The following is a 19,088-nucleotide window of genomic DNA, read 5'->3' as shown; positions in this document are numbered from 1 at the left end:
TAAGTCGATGGTTTTTATGTTTGTTTGCGAAAGTAAACCAGAGGTCAAATACCCCCAGGCAACTACGGGTCTTCTCTTGTTTACACGCAATCACGGCAAGTACGTCATTGATTACGGATTGAGTCCTAACTCCTTCACTTTCACCAGTCTATTCTCGCTCATACATGCAAAAGTGAAACCTGATACCCTGCTCCTCAATCCCACCTTCCTTAAGGTTCTCTCCCGTAAACTCTTGAACCTCACCCCTGCTGGCATTCCTCCATATCGTTGTCTCATCCAAATTGACATGAAAAAAGGTATCGCAACCAAACTCTTTCTCGATCTTAGTAAGCAACACACGCTTCGTCTGCGGAAGTTCAAGCGCCGTTCGGTATATGCTAGCCCCACCGATGACAAAGATTCTATCAATTTCGAGGTCCGTAGATGGAAAATTGCTCTTGTCCTCACGCTCAAGCTGAGCAATGGCGTCGAGGATACCAGAGCACACAAGTGGACCTTCGACTTCTGTCTTCTTTTCTAGCTTGCTTGCAAATTCTTCTGGCTTCGATGTGATCACTATGTTAAGGCGATCCTTGAGAGGCCGGAATTTAGGCGGTATGCTTTCCCATGTCTTGCGACCCATGAGTACAGCATTTATTTTCCTACACCCTTCTGCTTGGGCAGAGGGCGACGTACGCTTCGTCACTCGTGCGAAGAAGCCCATTTCCTTTTTGAGCTGTGGCCAAGGCAAGACGCCATCCTTTCCTATGCCGAGACTCGGCGTGGCAGCAAGTATCAAAGTGAGTGTTGGAGGTTTAGGTGGCATAGAAGATGATGCGTCTTGTTCCTGGACGGTTGAATTTTTCTTTCGTGTAGTCGATGTATCCAGATTGACGGAGGGATGCTCGTTAGACATTGCGTGGCGTCTCCCAGAACCGAGATGACTCTAGAATATCAGAGACAATTGAACCTAACGTCGAGACGAGAATTAAGCGGAAGACATTGACGCGGGTCGTCATATCGACGTGAAAGACATGCGGGGCCAAACGCGCTAAGTAAAGCGACGCGAAGGAACGTGACTTTCAATGTCAGTCCTACCTGCCAAACATACCATCTAGACATACCTAGCCATGCTCACAGAAACAAGACCATGGAAGAACATGAAGTGACTTCGATGACGAGTTGGCATTCCCGAACGAAGACTACGAGATATAAAATACACAGGCCGGATGATGCCCTTGATCATGCACAGAAAACCCAAACACCCAAACGCACGGTGATAGGCCCGACACACAGCGCTACATCATCCCATCATGCCACAGTCCCAACCCGTCTCGCTCGCCGGGGAGGGCGACGATACTGAACGCCTAGATAATTACACCTTTCGCAATGCCGCTACCCTATTGAAACACATTTGCAAGAAGAAGCCAAAAAAATCCCGTACGCACCCATTTCATACAACGTCGTCTGTGTCTCCTCGAGTTTCCAAATGGGTATCTTTTTAGGATTGTTTAAAGCGCATCGCGCTGCAGAAATGAGAAGCCTTTCCTTCTCCTTTGCAGCTCATCTTCATCTAAGAGCGGGGGCGTGCGATACTATTCGCCCGCGCCTCCCTCACCACTACTTTTTAGTGGAATGGACAACGAGATCTTCTTTGGTGTTCCACCACCATCCTTGCCTGCATTGACACTGGGCGACTTCCGGCGCAAGTTCCGCAGGCTTCCTGAGCTTGCGTTGCTTGATGTCGAAGCACGGCGCTTTGGACCTGCAGATGTGGAGATGCTTGCAAGAAGCTCATCCTCCTCATCCTCCTCTCTACGGCGCTTTTCGGATATACGTTCTGGCGGCGATCCTGCAGAAGCAGAGTTTGGTGATGGAGTGGTTTCTGGGGTTTGCGTCTCTGCTGAAATCTTGTGCACAGAGGCTGGCAGCCCGGTAGCGAGATCGTCCATGTCGGCATCATCTGCGTCGTCATCCGGGTAATTGACGAGGGGGCGCACCGGCGATGCTCCGTTGAGGGCAAGTTTGCCAGTAGTGGCAAGCTGTTCATCCTCATCGTCCGATGTGTTGAAGTATGCCTCCTCGTCCGCATCTACGTCCTTCAAGCCTTGACCCCACTTGCCACCATTGGCATTTGCGGCGTGTCGCGCAGGTGTGTCACTGTCCACACTTGTAAATGAATTGTCGAGTTCCTGAGTAGTGACTGGCTCATGGTTCTGGTCGTATTTGAGGACCAGATTTTGGAATGTATCGACATAGGTGACAGCTTGTAACCTCTCCCTGTATGTCTCGACCAGATGCTGAACAATCATCTTGATATTTTCGCGCCTGATGAATTCAAACAGCTCCAGGCACGCTGAGTTGAGGAGATTATCGCGAGGCATCGTATCGAATAAGATCTGCAAGATGGGTTCGAAGAGGTGATGTTGGATGATTTGCCGGTTATGTGTTTCGTCGTGGAAACCGAGAACAGTGCGGAAGTACTTGAGCGCAGCTGGGACAAGTCAGTAAGCAAGATAGAAACAATTGTGGAAGATGCTTACTGAGTTTCAAATGCTTTTCCGGACAGGCCATAAGTTGTGCTACCCGCATTGCGAGGCCTTCGGATAGAATGAAGTATTTGCTGCGGAAAGAATGTTGACGGATGAAGAAACAAAGAACCTCGACCAGGTGGGCGTATAACGACACTTCTTGCATGGATAAATCTTCCACTGAACAACGTTAGCCATCTTCGCCAACAAGGGCCAAGAATTCAACTTACTCGACTCGCGGCCCTCGAGATCTTTGAGAGGCTGGAAGAGTTTCCGTGCGGACTCGTCGTAGAAGTTTTGAATGAAAGAGTCAGTTTGCGGTATGGATGGAAGTTGGCCCCTCATCTTAGCAAGGAAGTCACTGTTAGTCCGCCCAAGCGCCTCTATCGACGCCGAGTTGGCATTGGGGTCCAGCAGAATCTTGATTGCATCTGCCATCTGCGCCTTGACCCCCAAGTCCACCTCGATCAGAAGTAACTCAATCAGGGTATCGGTAAGTGGCTTGGTCTTTTCCTGAATGGCCTTGAAAATGTAGCTGCGCACCATGAGAGCATCGTGATCGATCAAAGACACAAGTATGTCTGTTCCTGCTACTCGGACCGAAGCATCTTGGTGTTTGAGAGCAAACTGTATGACTTCCAGCAGGCCGCCACTGATGAAGTTTTGATAGAGCTGCGCCCTAACGTTTGCCTGCAAGCTCTTTGCTATGGCGCAACACTGCTGGATGAAGAGGACTGCATCCTTTTTCCTCGAGAGATTCTGCTCCTTGGGCGAGAAGATGCCAAAAAGCTCTTTCAAAAAGGGGCCGTTTGCTTGTAGGTGCTGGACAATGTCGACTTGGTGGAAGAAGATGAGGGAGTTGAGAACGCTAAAGGTGGGGTCGTCGAGGATGCGGGCGAGCACCACATCTTTGAGATACTGCAGGCGATAGGTGTAATGGATTTTCCGCTTGATATTCTCGTCCTCGATCTTGACAACCTCTTTAAATTTGGATTCGTCGTCGAGGTATTGTCGATGGTTGGCTTTGTGCAAGGGAAAATCCGGGTCGTCTGCAAGAAGTCAGCAAGCATTGAGGCAAGGTTGTATGTGGCGACACTGACATTCTAGGGCTCCAACCACTCCCAGAACAACGGGGTCTGTCACTACATATTCGATAATGGCAGTGTCGTTGAGTAGGATGAGCATCTTCATGATGCTGCATAGCCGGTGGAGATCCGATACGCTTTCGAGGTCTTCGGCCATGTCGACGAGCGGAATCAGTTTCGGTATGTAATCCTGAGCAAGGATGAATTTGGCGAGGGCTTCTCGCCCTCCTGGGGTAGAGTTTGCAGCGCGCATGTGGTTTTCAATCTCGTGGAGATTGCCGAGATCTGGGTTTGGGAGAAGTATGGGACTAATATGGTCCAAATCGTCTGAGAGACCATCGTCTGGGTCAGCATTAGCCTGCTTGAAGCTATATGGATGGGTGCAACGTACCCTGCGCTAAAGCCTGCAATCGCGATTGCACTTCGTTGACAAAGTCCCTGTATGGAATCAGCGCGTTGCTCAATTGACCGAGGCAGTGGATGCCTACCATATGCTGGCACAGCCCTCGGGCTCCTGAAAGCTGAGGGCCATGTCGGTGCCATTTTGCTCAGTCCATACGATGAGAGTATCTGTGGCTGATTAGCTGCCGGCTTGTGTTTGGGTAGCGCATGGGCACGCGCATACCTTGCTGTTTCTGATAGCCATCATCCTTGGAGATGCGCGTTTCGAGGAGCTGTCGCGACTGATCGTCCTCGGACAGAACTACAATCCTTGCTTCCTCCTGCTGTCGAGTGAGGCCAGTTAGCATGTGTGAGCGGCAGATATGGGCGTGAGCGTAGGCATGGACATGAACGCAGGCGTGGGCGTGGGCGCAATGGGGCTACACGTGCAGCGGGGAGGTGTTGTGGCGAGGGGTGGAGAGACGTACATTTGCTACGACGCCCTTGCAGAAGCCGGTGCCTCTGTCGAACCAGTCATTGTTCTTGAGCTCGTAAACTTTGACGCGCTTCCGTTCGCTCGCCGGTGGTGGTGCGACGGTTGCCATAGCCGGGGGCGGCGTGTCGACAGTCTCCGGCTAGGGCAGAGGACCCTCCGGGGGGACGGCGCGCTGTCGCGATGGCTTGCGCAGGAGGGCGGGGGAGTGTCGGCGATGGGGGGAGATGGGGGGCGGCGTGGTGTTGTGGTGGATGCGGTGCTGGCAGATGCGGGTTAGGAGGCTCGGCGGCGCTTGTGGGCTGGCGCAGCGGCGCGGCGGCGGGGACGCGACAGACGAAGACTCGACGATGGGCCAGCGTGGGCGCGCAACAGTAAGCCGGGGAGTCTGCGATGGCGGCGTGACAGGCAAGGTGATCAGCCTCGGACACTTTTGCAGGCGCGTCGTGGGTCGCAAAGTGGAAGCGGGAGAGCACAGGGCCGGGCTTGGGCACAGTGCATGCACTAAGATAAGAGCCTAGACCCGAGTGGCGGCACCAGAGCCTCAACACCACGCTGAACCCTGGGGATAGCGGCGAGGGCACGAGGGCACGAGGCGGCGACGGGTTGCGGGTTGCGGGTTGCGGGGGAGCTTTTGCAGCTGTCCCAGCGCTGCGAGCGTATGGGATGAGTGCAGCTGTCGCCGCCCATGGGCAGATACGCGCGCTCGCCTCACTGACGCAATCATCATGCCCTTGGCGCTGCTGCTCATCAACACCACGCCGTGCTCGTTGATGTCGCTGTATGTGCACAATGTCTGTTTCTATGTACACTCACTCCACACGTGCCGGTGTGTACATGGCATGGACAGCGTCCGCCTGTCGCTGGTCACGTTGCCGCACCCACGCACCCACGCACTGTGCGTAGAGTACCATCGTGTACTGCCCACGGCAAGAGCAAGAGCAATAGCAGCTGAGCAGCCACCAAAGAAAAAAAAAGGATGCAGCCTGTGTGTGGTCCGGCCACTCCGCTCCTCATGGCCAATCACTCACACTCTGGCGCCATTGCAACTCACCTCACCACCATCCAATATTCCCACGCCGCCCCCAGATTCCCCTGAGATATTGTCATGACGTCCCCGGCCAAGCCGCGCGATCGGCTTGCCCGGCCCGCTCTGCATGGACGCAGTGCTTGTGCTGCAAGGCTGCGGTCCCAGTCGAGATGCAGGTATTATCCGTCGTACACATGTCCTTGGATAGTAGTGCTAATATAGCCGCAAAAGCATCATCACCATCATCATCACCATGGTCAAACATTATCCAAAACACCCTTGACGGGCTGGAGCCGCCTGGCCTGGTGCACTGGCGAAAGCACGTGTGCATCCATCATGTATTGGCAAGCCATTCACCTAGTACACATGTACTCAAATACGTACCTACCTACGTAGCCATGTAGTGCACATACACTACACATGCAGTGTAGTGCAGTCTATACATGGCGACTCGTCACCAAAAGCATGCCATTGCCATTACCCCGGCTGGCGTCATGGCGAGCCCGGCCTCTGGCCAAGTGCTTCCCCATACGTACCACGACATACAACGACATCCATGCGCCATGTCCATCTCGCCAGCCGCTGGACCATTAGGGCAAGCCTGAGCACGACGGATACTATGGACTCTGTTCTTTTTGGTCCGTCTGGGGCCTCGCCGTGCAGAAGCAGGCGGTAGCTGCGTGGGGGCAGCCAATGGCCAGGCATGCCGCACGGCGCCACACGCACGCGGTCATTGCCGCATTCGTTTTCGCATGGCTGGTGGTGCGGCCAGATTCATTTCCCTTGTATTTGCGAGCTGAGCTATGCTGGTCGGGCGCCAAGCCGTCGTGGGTCGTTATCTTCGCTTGCTAACTCTATTCAGCCCTCCAGCCTGCGCCTCGAGCATCGGTGCCGTATCTGAAGCGCTAGAAGCAGCGGCGCATGGATGCAAACCCAGTTACCACGCTATCCAAGCGCGACCCGCCCGTCTGTTGAGACATGATTATCCACTATAGATTAGACGGCCTGCTCCCTTGAGCTGTCTCTTGCAGTCCCGCCTGCTCCGGTTCTGCATCCATCCTGCACCGTACAATCTTGCCCATAGCAATAATAATGTCGAATCTGTCTGTCTTGACCCAACCACAAAGCACATGTACCGAGCCTTTCCCCCCCGTCGTCCTCACAAAGCCATCCAGGCCAGTCTCTGCGCCTTGTCCCAACTTTTCAAAGCCCATAGCAGCCGACCCTCTACCGACAACCGATTCAAAGTCTGTCAGCGCCGACCAAGTCCAGGCCAGACTCAAGGCTCACCGGAGATCTGTCGGCGCCCATGAAGTCCAGGCTAGAATCCAAGCTGCAAGAAGGAGCTTGACTGCTGCACAACCCCCAACTGAAGCTTTTCAACGCAAACTCGACCAGTCTTCTGATCTCATCCACCCAGCATTGCGCGCCAGGAGCGGAGTGACACCAAATGGCGACCGTGCTCGTAGTCTCAAGTCGAGAAGCAAGCAAGATCAATCCATCGACGCAGTCATACGCCGCTTGTCTGCCGAAATCGATAGCGGACAGCTGAACCTCGCCAGAGATGTGCCTCCAGTGCCTGCGTTGCCTGCATTTCACTCGCCTGCATCCGATCGTCCGCGATCATATCAACCCGCAAGTAGCAGGTCTTCTGTGACAAAGAGGCGAAGTCCGCTTTCGATTGTGTCATCTGCAGACGGTACGTAGGGCAAACTCAATTCTACGCGTCATATTGGACTGACAGTTGCAGACTCCGAGGAAACCCCATGCCATACCTCTGAACAGACGTCGACGCAAACATCCAGGCAGACATCGAGGCGAACCTCTACCTCAGCCTCTTCTCGTACGCATCCTTTCCCCGTCACTCTATGAAATTACTCACACTCCACACAGAAACCTCCAAATCCGACGACGGTAACGATCTGGAAGATGACGACAAGCCCGCAAAGATACGAGTGATCAGTCTGGAATCCCACAAAGCAGGCCAGGCCCAACAGCAGCAACAATCCGCACGTCAGTCCTCGCCTTCATCATCATCATCATCATCATCACCACCAACCATCTCCCACTCCAAACCCCAGCGAGTTAAGAGCCGCAGCCCGTGGCATACAATCTCGCGACGGCGAATACTTTGCTTTGTTTAACGACTACCCATTTTGCACCATGTTTTTTGTTTTGTTTTTCCCATGTCCATGTACATACAAGGCCGTGTAGGCCACAAACAGATATTCCCTTGAGTGTTTCTTTTTATGGTCATAGCGGCGCGCAGTACTTATACTCGGCCTTGTTTTGGCGCTGGTTTGGTTTCTGCATCATGGGCCTGTTGGATTTTGAGCGACTACAGGGGGGCATAAATAGCGCGGGAGTTTTGGCGTTTTCCTACGTGTTCCAGTAGGCGAGATTACTGAGCGTTTTCTGTCGCCAATGCTGACGAGTAGCTACACACACACATATATGGATAGATGGCACGCACGCAACAATGCACATGTCGGCAATTGCACAATCCGCATTGCCTCGCTTAACGCAGTTGTCCTCGACGTAGACTCTGATAGCGCTTTCGGAGTATTGGCGCAGCTGAGGGCACTTTATCAGTAAGTACGTGTCCCCTGTTCTGGAATTGGGGCTTGCTAGACCCATGCAAGCCACCAGCCACACACGGGACGCCTTCCGAACCCGGCTACGATGATAGCATGCTGCCAAATCCAGCCTGACGATGGGCCAATTGCAGCCAAAGGTACCATGACAGCCGCCTCGAATAGGCTAGAGGTTGGTGTCAGGGTGCGGCGTTCCCGAGCCCATCGCGAGGCCAGACAGCCACGCAAAGGAGAACGTGCTCACGGCTGCAGCTTGCCAAGTTTGAGTGTTCAAGTGCGTATCAACATGGGCCTGAAAAGGGCACGTTTGGCACCAAAGCATCGGCAGTTGGGCCAAATGCCGAAGCGCTTCACAAATGGTCTGCCGACGCAAAAGCACGCAAAAAGTCCCTTGGCCGCCGTGCATGTGGGCGGAAACTGGTTCGGGGTCTCTGACGGCGGTGCACGCGCAACACAGACTAGCACATGGTGCCGACACGCGACCCGCTCGAACGTCCGTTGAACGTCCGCAACAACGTTTGACCTAGCGGCAAAAATCCCCTTTCCGCGAGCTTTCGATGCGCCCAGCAAATGGGTACGTGACGCTCCGAGAGTTGACTCGCTAGTGATTTGTCAAACTCTCCACCTCTTTGCCGAGCACACATGAGCGGGACTACTGGCAGACACATAGCGCCATGTTTCCCATGACCTGGTCTAGAGCACTATAGCCGGGGATTAAATGGGCTAATTCTACGGTCCCAGATTCGCGACACACCAGGAACCCTGTAGCACGTCATGTCCAGGAACAAGTCAGTAGTGCATTACGACAACTGGATTTGACCAAAATGCCACTAAGACTGCTATGGTGAATCAAGCAAGCCATCAATTGGCATCATCTCACGCATTTCGGGTCATGTGTCCTTGTTTTAAAAAAAAAGCAAGATATACTGTGTATTGCTGATACGAAAGCGAATGCAGCCGCCCCCCACAGCTGCATGATCAGCCCTGCCCGGCGCACGAACCATGAAAATCCCGAATGCTTGGTGAGAATCACCACAGCGATGCGCACAGACCTCCTTTGGGTCTGCTATCGATAAGGACGTGAGCTTGGCAACCGTGACTGACTGGAGCTCCTTCCTGTCATACTGCACACTCCATCCTTACGTCTCTTGTGTCCCAATACGCCACCATGAACCCGTCAGAGCGCACAAAAGAGGCGCTCCTCGGTATGTTTCCCCAGCCTTTTCCCCGCACCAGCGCGGGGCTAGTGTAGCAAAACAACCTGGTCGCCCAAGTCATCATATCCCTAAACACCTCGAATCGAGCACTTGCTGATGCTACCCTAGCAAAGACAGAAGCATTATGCAAGTCAATTGTGGACAACCGTAGAGATGACCCCTGGGGCGGTGATGGCTACCTATCTACCATACTCCGCACTGTCAAGATGCACGAAGCCACTGAATACTCGTCGGTACTAAATAAGACCGAGTATGAGCCTGTGCTGGATTACTCAACCTCGGCACACAAAGAACTGATGATCAAAGAACAAAGCGCTGCATTGGTAGGTCATGTGCACGCGATTTTGTTCCAAGCATTGCTAACACCCATGAATAGATCAAGACCGCTCAGGACATCTCGACCCTCATTCGTGATTTACAGGAACTCTGGCTCTTTGGTGGTCTTGATACCCTCGCCGATCCTGCGGATGAAGAGGCAAACCGCAAGAAAGCCTTAGCGGTTGCGGAGATGATTGAGACTTTAGCAAAACAGGGGCCCGCTGACGTGCGAAAGAACGAAGCCAGACTAGTCAAGGAGGAGCCAAATGACAGAGGAGACTCATGAACATGGCGGCATCTAACACTCGAGTGGATGACTCGTCAAAGCCAAAGTAGGATGAGAAGGCGATTCGAGAACTCGCTCTACAACCCCCCCCCCCCCCCCAAAAAAAAACACGTGGATTGCGGGGTTACAGAGTCAACACGTAGCCGCATGAATGTGTGTCGCATGGCGCAGGTTTCCCAGCTAGAAAGGCAGTCCAGGCAGCTGCCATTACGAATGACCTATAGACATAGATGGGTAGTATGGTGAACGGAGTGACCTCCCAGTGGCCAAGCTCATATTACCTAATAATAGTCTGCCACCACTGATTTAGGTATACCATCGTTCTGTCGAGGTAAACTAACCATCTTGAAAGGCGTGGTGATTGTTGCTGCTATTGAAATGCAAATCTTCTGCCCAGCGCTTTGGAAGGGTTATTGAATCAAATGAGATGCAACGGCATCAACTGCAAATCTACAGTGCATTCATAGACAACATCTCAGGTTTTTGAAACAGACTCTGTGCGTGTGTATTGCCCAAGCACTATACTATGGCTCTGACATCATACACACCTGTTAGCCAGGCCGTTGGGAAGAGTTTAAAGTTCTCGGGTTCAGGCTAGTGAAGATGTGTCAAGCCTTCCCCCTTCTCTATTCCCCCTTTAGACCAGACAAGGTTTAGACTTGATCGGCTGGAACTTGCACTTGTCGCCCGCGGGATCTCCGGTGAGATAAGCCTTGCTCCGGTGCTAACGTGACTGTTGTTGAGATCCAGAAGTAGCACCGTGGCGTTTGTGGCTGCTCGCAAGGTGGAGATTGAGTGGGCATGTGTGGGCAGGGGGGTGGGGGGAAAGAAAGAAACAAGGTAGGACTTGTAACACAAATGATCAATAGGCGGGTAAAATAGCCATGGTAACACAAGATTCAATTCAATAGATAGATACCATGTGCGATATTGACGCCAATCCCAAACCACGCAGAGCCCCAATGATGCATTGCACAACTCCCGTGCCCTGCTACTCGTCTACCCTAATCTTCATGCCAAACTCATTCAGCGTATTCACGTATTCGTCACCTAGCGTCGCCGGCGTCAAAATACCACCTCCCAGCCTCCCAGCCTCTGTCTGGTCAAGCTTCCCCCTGAGCATTAGCTTGGCAGCCGCACTCAACGTAATGGCCGTCGCAACATAGCCACCATGAGCGACTTCTAGATTCGCGACTACCTTTTTCCCATCTTCGGTGCAGCCTACGCCACGGTAATGCATAAAGTCCTTCTTCATGCTTTCCTTGGACGGTCCTTGGCCCGGGCTGGGAATCACCATCTTGAACAGCGGCTCCACGATCCATCTCGTTGGGGGGAAAGCGAGTAAGACGGAGATGGAGGTAAGCACCACCTTCTGGGCGAGACCAACAAAAAAGCTTGGTGCGCGCGCGTACTCGTTGAAGCGGAATCGGGGGCCATATTGCAATGTTTCGTCGCCTGAGGATTGGTACAGACCCCATGAGCGGTGTGCAATGCATTCATCAACGGGAGCCATCAGTCCCGTGGTTTGAACACCACCCAGCTCGGGAATCATCTTCAGGCCAACAAGACTGTAGGGAAAGCTTCCTGCAGGCGGCGCAGCAACCTTGTCCGCCTTGACCGGCGACAACGAGTACGGATGCATTGATTTGGCTAAATGGCTGAGCGAATAGTTTTTGAACAGCTCAAGCATGGTAAGCGAGGTGCCGCCACTAATTCCAGACTTGAATCTGTACAGCGTCATGATGGCGCGCTCGCATGCGGCATTGTACCGCTTGCGCACCTCTCGCGCAAGCACGTACGCCATGATGCCTGCAGGAACAGAGTCAAGACCGCACTCTGGGATGATGATGGTCTTGTTCTTTTGAGCAAGCGCGTCGTACTTTGCAACCATATCATAGATCCAGGGCACCTCGCCCGTTGAGTCGAGGTAGTGCGTGCCGTTGTTGACGCAGGCGGCGAGGACGGGTTCGCCATAGTGCATGAAAGGGCCTACGGTTGTGATTACGAGTGTAGTCTTTTTGGCAAGTGTTTCGAGTTGAGATTGTTCCAGCTCGCAGATTTCGATGGCTGGGAAACCGTCAGTTTTCTTTTTCTTTTTCTTTTCTCCTCTCTTTCTGTCGGTCACATGGTTTTGTCGCCACGGGACATTTTCGTCACGTACCTGGCTCTTTGCGATCTGGCCTCAGTTCGGAAAATTCCTTGACAACGGCCTGTAACTTGTTTGCATTGCGCCCCGCGATGGCCCACCTAAGGTCATCAGGCAGATGTGTCGTGATCCATTCGGCGACGAGTTTGCCCGTGTATCCAGTGGCTCCAAGCAGCACCAATTCGTACTGACGCGACTCTTGAGCCATTTTGCTGTAAAAGAAAATTGTTTGCTTTTTTCTCACTCTTAAAAACAAAAAATTTGAATGGATAAATGATGGGAATCGAGTGGTGAAGGGAGGTGGTGTTATATCAATAGGAGCAAATTTCACATTCACGACTACGACTACCCTCATCGGACATGACCCTTCTTTTGGTATGCTCTGAGGTCATGCCGAGGTAACCAGGCGCCGGCATGAGCGATGTCATCCCTTTTTTTGCAGTGCATTCTTCTCAACAGTACGATACAGGCAGCAAATGCAACGTCCTGTGTGAAAACACCAGAATCTAGCGACGCGATGCACGATATGTCTGTGTGCAGCATGGCTCGAAAAAGGGTAAGGCTGAGGGTGTGTCCAAGTGTACCTGGCAACAATGGTCCATGTCACAAGCGGTTAGTGGGCTTGGCACACAGATGCTGGAATCGAAGGATACCCCTCCAAATCGACGGGCAGCAAAATTCTCCTCACCGCTGTCCATCTTCCTCTTCTCCACCAGGGCGGTCACGATTCCGATTGCGTGTCAAACAAGATTCTGCGGCTTTTGCGCCTGTTTTTACCGGATTGGCTGCAGCGCATACAAAGAGAGCTGGGTAACCTGGTCAGCAAGCGCGGTTGGTGGAGACTAGAAGATGTTTTTTTTCGATTCAACAATCACCCATTGCCTTGCTGTGTCGCTAACCTGACGGTCATGTGTAGGGCAGCTAGGATAGATCTAGTGTGCGATTTTGAGTGGTTGCCTACAGGCTTCACATTGCTCGTGTTGCGCAAGACGATGGCTGTAGAAATATAGTAAGAGCCACGCGTTCAACTTTATCGTCTGCGCGGAGAGAGAGAGATGTACGCACACAAAGGCTGTCGAACGCAAACCCCACGGAACATGATGATGCGAAGATAATGATTGGCAGTGCCGGCACCTGCCCGATTTTCACATGGCACTCGTACGTGTTTTGCATATTGCATGGGCTGGCATTGACAGTTCTGCGGAGAATGTACCTGAGACGGCATCACGATACTAAGTATGCACCAAGGACTGGGCATAGCTGCTGTAGCTTCCGCTGTCTTATCTGCACATGTCGAGTGGCCGTCCAGCATCCAGAATAGGCCATCAGACTCGAAAGGTTATTGTCAATGTCGTTTGCCGTATCACCTTCCCCTTGCAAGACTGCGTATGCACATTGGGAAGACTAGTACCACCCTGGACATAGTCGGACCCCATAACAGAGACACCTTAAGGTCCCGTTGCTACATGTGGGCAAGCAAGCGCAGCATAGCAGAGCGGCCTGGCTGAAACATGTTTGTCTTTCCGACTCACCACTGAGCAACGCGGGCAAGTCATATGCGCACACCCGTTCGGGGTAGCGGGACACGTAGTGAGGTACAGTAAGAACCTCTGCAGACTGACTGACTGACTGACTGAGCGTTTAGGGCTGCAGCAATTAGGCAAGCTGACGGCATATACGTAGATAGAATACGATCAGACGGTACAGACCCAACCTGGACTCGGTACCCACTTAGTGCCCCTCCACCAAGCACCTGTCACGAGTTTCCGGGGTTGGCGCGACTGCCTGTCGAGTGCGAGTGTGAGTGTGGCTGCTGCAGGGTAGTGAATGATCAATGATCCGCCGGCCAAGCCACTAGCGTCCGCGTACTTAAACCACGGTCCCCGCTCTGTCTACCCGACCATCTTCCCAACTTATGAATCGCGTCGACGAGTACATTCGTTCCTTCACTTCGAAACACAGCACCAATGGCCGAGACGTGCATAGTCTGCCTCGGCGATCTCGTCCCCCGAGACGACGGCCCTACCGCCACCGTACCACCGCTCGCGATCCACTCCCTTGAGAATAGTGCTGATGTCCCAGCCGGACACCAACATGATGCCAAGAACAAAGACGTGGCTGTATCCTCTGTCAAGGACGAGGACATGGTAGCACATTTGCTTCCATGTGGCCATGACCTGCACAATGACTGTCTCAAGCCTTGGGTCGAGCGAGCGAACAGCTGCCCTATATGCCGAGCCAGTTTCAACATGGTCGAGCTCAGCGCATGCGTTGGAGGTATGTTTGTCCTGGATACTACGGAGCTCTGCAGTCATGACGTTGTTTTCGTTGCCTGGTAGTAGCCTGGCTACTGGCTAAATGGTCAGTCGAGCACAACACAACTTTCTGCCCATCCTTATGCTGTTGCGCCACATGACATGGACTTGAAACGACGAATCGCCGGCTGACATTTGTATAGGCCCCAAGATTTCCGAATACACCGTCCAAGACAAGCAGCAAGTCGCCGATATCGATCCATCCATGATCATCGAGGAGGACTATACCCTCGAAGATGATGGAAGTTATGACGCATGTATGGTCTGCGACGAGTTTGGCGACGCGTCACAACTCATGTACTGCCACAGCTGCGAGCAACTGTGCCATGTCTTCTGCGCTGGGCTTGACCGGATGCCCTCGCGTGGCCCCTGGTACTGTCAGGGCTGTGTCGAGAACCCCGGTTTGCTCGAGGCTGCATCCAGACGACGACCTGCTATCCGAGGCCCGGCTGCCTGGATTAATGGTAGAAGCCGTGTGCCCCGCCACAATCAAGCCCCTGATGAATGGGTAGGAGTTTGGCAGAGCGTTTGGGACCGCTTACAGTTCGATATTGAATTTCCCTTTGACGAAGAAGAGCAGTCTGAGAACCAGTCCGATGTTACGCGCCGCGAGGATCGCAGATGGGAAGAACGCATGCGTGTAGCGCGGCGGGCAGGAGCAGGCAATCGATTCCAGATGGTCACTGATAACGTTGTCACTGGGAGACGCCGCAACTCCAACCTAACAGCACAGCCTACCAACCGAACATTACATCACGACCCGCCAAAAACGCCAAAAGATCCCGAATCACAGGAAGAATTACGCGCGTGGAACCAATTCGAAAAGGCTCGCGAACAACTCGCTCAGGCCGAGGCACAACCTGCACCCAGTGTGGCGAGCACAAGCAGTCGACGGGCACGCAAGCGGAAGTCTATTGATTCTTCTGCAGAGTCGGAGCCTCGCGAGCAGAAACCAGAGCGCAAGTTGAAGCGTCCTCGGACACGTATACATGTGGACAATGGGGAGTCATCAGCGGCGGCGGCTCGTCGCAATACCGCTGCGCATGCGCCTGCAGCGGCGGCGGCATCATCGCCACCAGCTGCAAATGGCGAATCATCTGCCCCTGCTCCTGGCTTTTTGCAATCTCTCTTGCAAGAAGTCGAGGTGGATCGGTTTGCCGAGCGCGATAAGGAGATTGCCGCCCCTCAGCCTCGGCGCATTATCGTTGAACGTGCTTGCTCGCCACAGCACTCATCACCGGGACTATCTCCCGTCTATCATACACTCCCTGGCATGACGACACCGCCACCTTTGAATCTCGCTCGTACTGCGTCACCTGCGCAAAAGGAGGCCCAACTGTCACCCACTTACTCACCATACTCGCCCGCAGACGACGATCGCGCTGGTCGCCGTAAGCTCGCGCATCGCTCTGTTGGTCTTAGCAGCCCGCCCCGCTCCAAGGACTCGTCACCTATCCGTCCATCACTTTCCTACTCCACCAAGGCTGAACTGCAGCGCATGGTGACTGCAGTCTTGAAGCCATTGTACCTAAAAAAGGAAGTTTCAAAGCAGGAATACACAGATGTGAATCGCGATGTATCACGCTTGCTGTACGAAAAGGTTGGCGAGGCGGGCGCCGACGCACTTGCTGACCAAGACACTCGCGAAAAGTGGCAGAAGATGGCTAGCAGCGAGGTACACAATGCTATCAAGGCATTGCCGCGCAACCTGGCTGGAGCACTTTCGCCTGCTGCTGACGACTCTGCTTCATCGTCTGGGTAAGAAGTTGTTATAATTGTAATTATTATTATTATTATTATTATTATCATTATCATTTTACTATTACTACTCCTGCTACTGCTATTTTTCCCCTCCGTTGCGATAGAGGGGGGGGGTCGGGGGGCGTATATCTTTATTAGTTGGGGGGAGGGCGGTTTCTTTTGTCCCAACTGGCGCACCATGACGGCGTGTCATGGCGAAATGGGGTTTGGTCCAAAGCGAAGGTCTCATGATACCACTGTGGGGGGTTTTTTTGACTTGATTTGTGCTCTTGTTTTTTTGGGGGGTTCTTTTGGCATGCATGGCGTTCGTTTGATAGTAAGCGTAGTCGATATGATATAGTTGTCTCTTTTTTCTTTCTCTCTCTCTCTCTCCTTTCCCTTCTTTGCGTTAGGATCGCAGATGAATACCATTTGAGACGCGGTAAAATATTTTGCCGGTAATCACTTTTTGCATGCAGTTTTTGGTTTTAGCTACGATGTGATGTTGTGCCTGTATTTCATTAAATGAATGGGGGGGATCGACTTGCTTGATTCAAATTAAGCAGGGAATTGCATATTTTTTCTCTCATGTGCATATTGACTGGACTTTTTGGTTTATTATAGCTAGCTCAAAATGTGTAATAGTATTCTTCGTTTTCGTTCTCAAGTCTCCATAGCTGGAACGCGTAGACACATCCATTCTCCCCCCTTTCCTCTCTCTCTCTCCCTCTCTCCTAGTACTCATTCCTCCTGTACTCATTCTCACCATAGCCCTGTTGCTGATGTCCCTGCTGTTGATATCCTTGCTGCAGATATCCCTGCTGATAACCTTGATATTGTTGATGTTGCTGTTGTGGTGGAGGATAATTTCCAGTCTGGTACTGCGGTGGAGGCGGCGATTGCTGCTGATACGACTGGGGTGGAGGAGCGTACTGCTGGTCTGGTCTGTACTCTTGATGCTGTGAAACAGGAGGATGAGGGGGTCTTTGTTCGTATGCCGCAGCCCCCCCACCTATATTCTGCTGCACAGGACTTCCCACGCTGACATTTTCGTTACCAATGTCATCTGGCACGTTGATTTTGACGTCGGGGAGGTACCGCTGGACTTTTTGCTCTACCATGGATTGCACAAAGACCCAGCTTTCGCGCTCGAAGCGACGGTGACCACCGTTGACGACGCCGAGAATGCTCTCGCGGAGTGTCTCTTGCACTTTGCGGATAAGATCGCGAATCTTGCCGAGGAGCTTGGCTTTGATGTCGTCGCCAAAGCCGCGGTCTGCATTGGGTTCTGCGTCACGGTCCAGCTGTGAGTCGAAGGGGTTACCACCGAGGATTTTCTCCAGTGGCCGCTGGAACTGGTCGGGCAAGAGCTCGAAAAGCTGTTTTTCGATTTGTCCAAGTACCTTGCGGAACTCGAGGCGTACTTCTCGATGCACTTTTGCTAGTCCTGTGCTTAGTTTGTCGCTGATGACGCGTGAGAAGCCGCCTCCACTGCTGCCGTTGTCGCCATCGCGACTCGACTCGTCGAAGCCTCTAGCGGATCCTTCGTTTCCGCTCCTCTTCTTGCCGAAAAGGTTCCCGAGACCCTTGACCAAGTCGCCTACTTGCTCTGCGATCTCGGCTTTTGCACCTTCGCCCAGGTCCCTCGAGCTGGTGTTCCCACGCAGCCAGCGCTTGATATGGTCCAGCGCAATGCGGGTGAACTGCTCAGCAATAGGCGCATGCTGCGATCGCAACTTCTCACCTACCACCTGCTTGATCTCAGGGCTGATAAGCCTAGCTTTTTCTTCTGGGTTTCGCGACGCATCTTTGATAGTGTTGGACAGCATGCCGAGGAGACCTCCAATTTCGAATCCTTGGCCACTACCTCCCCCACCATCAGACCCATTCCGGTTTTCGAGACTATCCTGCACTACGTTCAGGGCCGAGGACAAGAACCCCCTTGCTCCAGATGAAAAATCCACATCTTGAGATCGGGCTTGATCCGGCGCCCCTCGATTGTCATTCCCTTGTGTGAGTGCAAATATTTCACGCAAATCCCCACCTGCCTCATCAGAAATCTGTCCAAAGCTGCGGGTCAACTTTGCTATTTCGTCTGCGAACGGCAGCGACTGTCCGCCGTACGCGTCGGGTGCTGCATCACTGAGATTCCACGGGCCGCCCGACGATGAGCCACGATTGCCATGTCCAGAAGATGAGTCTTGATTGAAAAGGGAGCGAAAGGCATCCACAACTTGTGTTTCGAGGCTATCGATTGTTTTTTGTTGGAAATCTTCCAGTTCAGACGCAATGCGGGGTTGGATCTGGGGTGCCAGCGAGTCAACGTATTCGTCGACCTTTTGCATCAGGGCTTCGGGGAGGCCGCGGGATGACATTTTTGGAAAAAAAGGAAGAATGCTAGTATTTTCTTAGCTATCTGTTCCGAAACCTATTGAGGAGAAATTAATTAAAGTGATGTTGATGATGTAGATGGGGGTAGGAGTTGAGGGGCTGCACGAAACGTGGCTGGGGACAAGTGGCGCTATCATAGATGGGCAGGAAGAATGACGTCTGTACTAGTGCCAGGCAAGCAATAGTGAGGCACTGCTGTGCATCTCGTACGCCAATATACTTGCACGTGACTTGTGTAAAAACTAAGCAATAAGTAAAAATATACATACGACAGCGGGGATTCGCTAGTGGTCACCCACCTAACTGCTAATCCGCCGGTAGAAAGCTTGTATAGGGCAGATTAGATAGAATGCCTAGCTATCTTATAAATGTTATTAATTTATGTATATCTTATAGCTATATTTTAAGCTACTTTTCTAGATACGAACTATCAACATATAACGTGTTTCACTAGTAAGCGGGCCACTCTAGTTAGCGTGGTAAATAGCGGGTAGAGGGTGGGTAGCTAAATAACTTAGCGAATACTTATCTAAATTAGGTAAGTAGTAACTTATTTTAAAGCTTACTATTAGCTCTATAACT

At 52.5% G+C, this 19,088-nt stretch overlaps 8 protein-coding genes across 8 annotated transcripts; 4 read left to right on the top strand and 4 right to left on the bottom strand.

Annotated features, from left to right (window-relative positions):
• Positions 1–148: 148 nt before the first annotated feature.
• Positions 149–895, bottom strand: COCMIDRAFT_96952 (uncharacterized protein; the record flags this gene model as incomplete). The annotated part of the gene is made up of 1 exon (XM_007690400.1): positions 149–895. The coding sequence occupies one exon, from the start codon at positions 893–895 to the stop codon at positions 149–151; it is 747 nt and encodes a 248-aa protein (XP_007688590.1).
• Positions 896–1,574: 679 nt separating this feature from the next.
• COCMIDRAFT_5826 (uncharacterized protein) lies at positions 1,575–4,581 on the bottom strand (the record flags this gene model as incomplete). The annotated part of the gene is made up of 8 exons (XM_007690375.1): positions 1,575–2,473; positions 2,523–2,690; positions 2,741–3,559; positions 3,611–3,937; positions 3,987–4,033; positions 4,084–4,165; positions 4,221–4,320; positions 4,465–4,581. The coding sequence occupies 8 exons, from the start codon at positions 4,579–4,581 to the stop codon at positions 1,575–1,577; spliced, it is 2,559 nt and encodes an 852-aa protein (XP_007688565.1).
• Positions 4,582–5,835: 1,254 nt separating this feature from the next.
• On the top strand, positions 5,836–6,400 carry COCMIDRAFT_37305 (uncharacterized protein; the record flags this gene model as incomplete). The annotated part of the gene is made up of 3 exons (XM_007690387.1): positions 5,836–5,867; positions 5,904–6,017; positions 6,190–6,400. 3 exons carry the CDS (start codon positions 5,836–5,838, stop codon positions 6,398–6,400), a joined length of 357 nt encoding a protein of 118 aa, XP_007688577.1.
• A 191-nt stretch (positions 6,401–6,591) lies between these two features.
• COCMIDRAFT_97034 (uncharacterized protein) lies at positions 6,592–7,643 on the top strand (the record flags this gene model as incomplete). The annotated part of the gene is made up of 4 exons (XM_007690399.1): positions 6,592–6,746; positions 6,795–7,198; positions 7,244–7,342; positions 7,393–7,643. 4 exons carry the CDS (start codon positions 6,592–6,594, stop codon positions 7,641–7,643), a joined length of 909 nt encoding a protein of 302 aa, XP_007688589.1.
• A 1,618-nt stretch (positions 7,644–9,261) lies between these two features.
• On the top strand, positions 9,262–9,914 carry COCMIDRAFT_96968 (uncharacterized protein; the record flags this gene model as incomplete). The annotated part of the gene is made up of 3 exons (XM_007690398.1): positions 9,262–9,298; positions 9,419–9,633; positions 9,687–9,914. The coding sequence occupies 3 exons, from the start codon at positions 9,262–9,264 to the stop codon at positions 9,912–9,914; spliced, it is 480 nt and encodes a 159-aa protein (XP_007688588.1).
• Positions 9,915–10,905: 991 nt separating this feature from the next.
• On the bottom strand, positions 10,906–12,268 carry COCMIDRAFT_97030 (uncharacterized protein; the record flags this gene model as incomplete). The annotated part of the gene is made up of 2 exons (XM_007690397.1): positions 10,906–11,981; positions 12,076–12,268. 2 exons carry the CDS (start codon positions 12,266–12,268, stop codon positions 10,906–10,908), a joined length of 1,269 nt encoding a protein of 422 aa, XP_007688587.1.
• A 1,759-nt stretch (positions 12,269–14,027) lies between these two features.
• Positions 14,028–16,137, top strand: COCMIDRAFT_37301 (uncharacterized protein; the record flags this gene model as incomplete). Its single annotated transcript, XM_007690386.1, has 2 exons — positions 14,028–14,337; positions 14,519–16,137. The coding sequence occupies 2 exons, from the start codon at positions 14,028–14,030 to the stop codon at positions 16,135–16,137; spliced, it is 1,929 nt and encodes a 642-aa protein (XP_007688576.1).
• A 712-nt stretch (positions 16,138–16,849) lies between these two features.
• COCMIDRAFT_97003 (uncharacterized protein) lies at positions 16,850–18,490 on the bottom strand (the record flags this gene model as incomplete). The annotated part of the gene is made up of 1 exon (XM_007690396.1): positions 16,850–18,490. One exon carries the CDS (start codon positions 18,488–18,490, stop codon positions 16,850–16,852), a length of 1,641 nt encoding a protein of 546 aa, XP_007688586.1.
• Between the last annotated feature and the right edge of the window lie 598 nt (positions 18,491–19,088).

Source organism: Bipolaris oryzae, assembly GCF_000523455.1.
Source record: "Bipolaris oryzae ATCC 44560 unplaced genomic scaffold scaffold_77, whole genome shotgun sequence".
NCBI lineage: Eukaryota > Fungi > Ascomycota > Dothideomycetes > Pleosporales > Pleosporaceae > Bipolaris > Bipolaris oryzae.
This window is presented reverse-complemented; position numbering and strand designations above follow the sequence as displayed.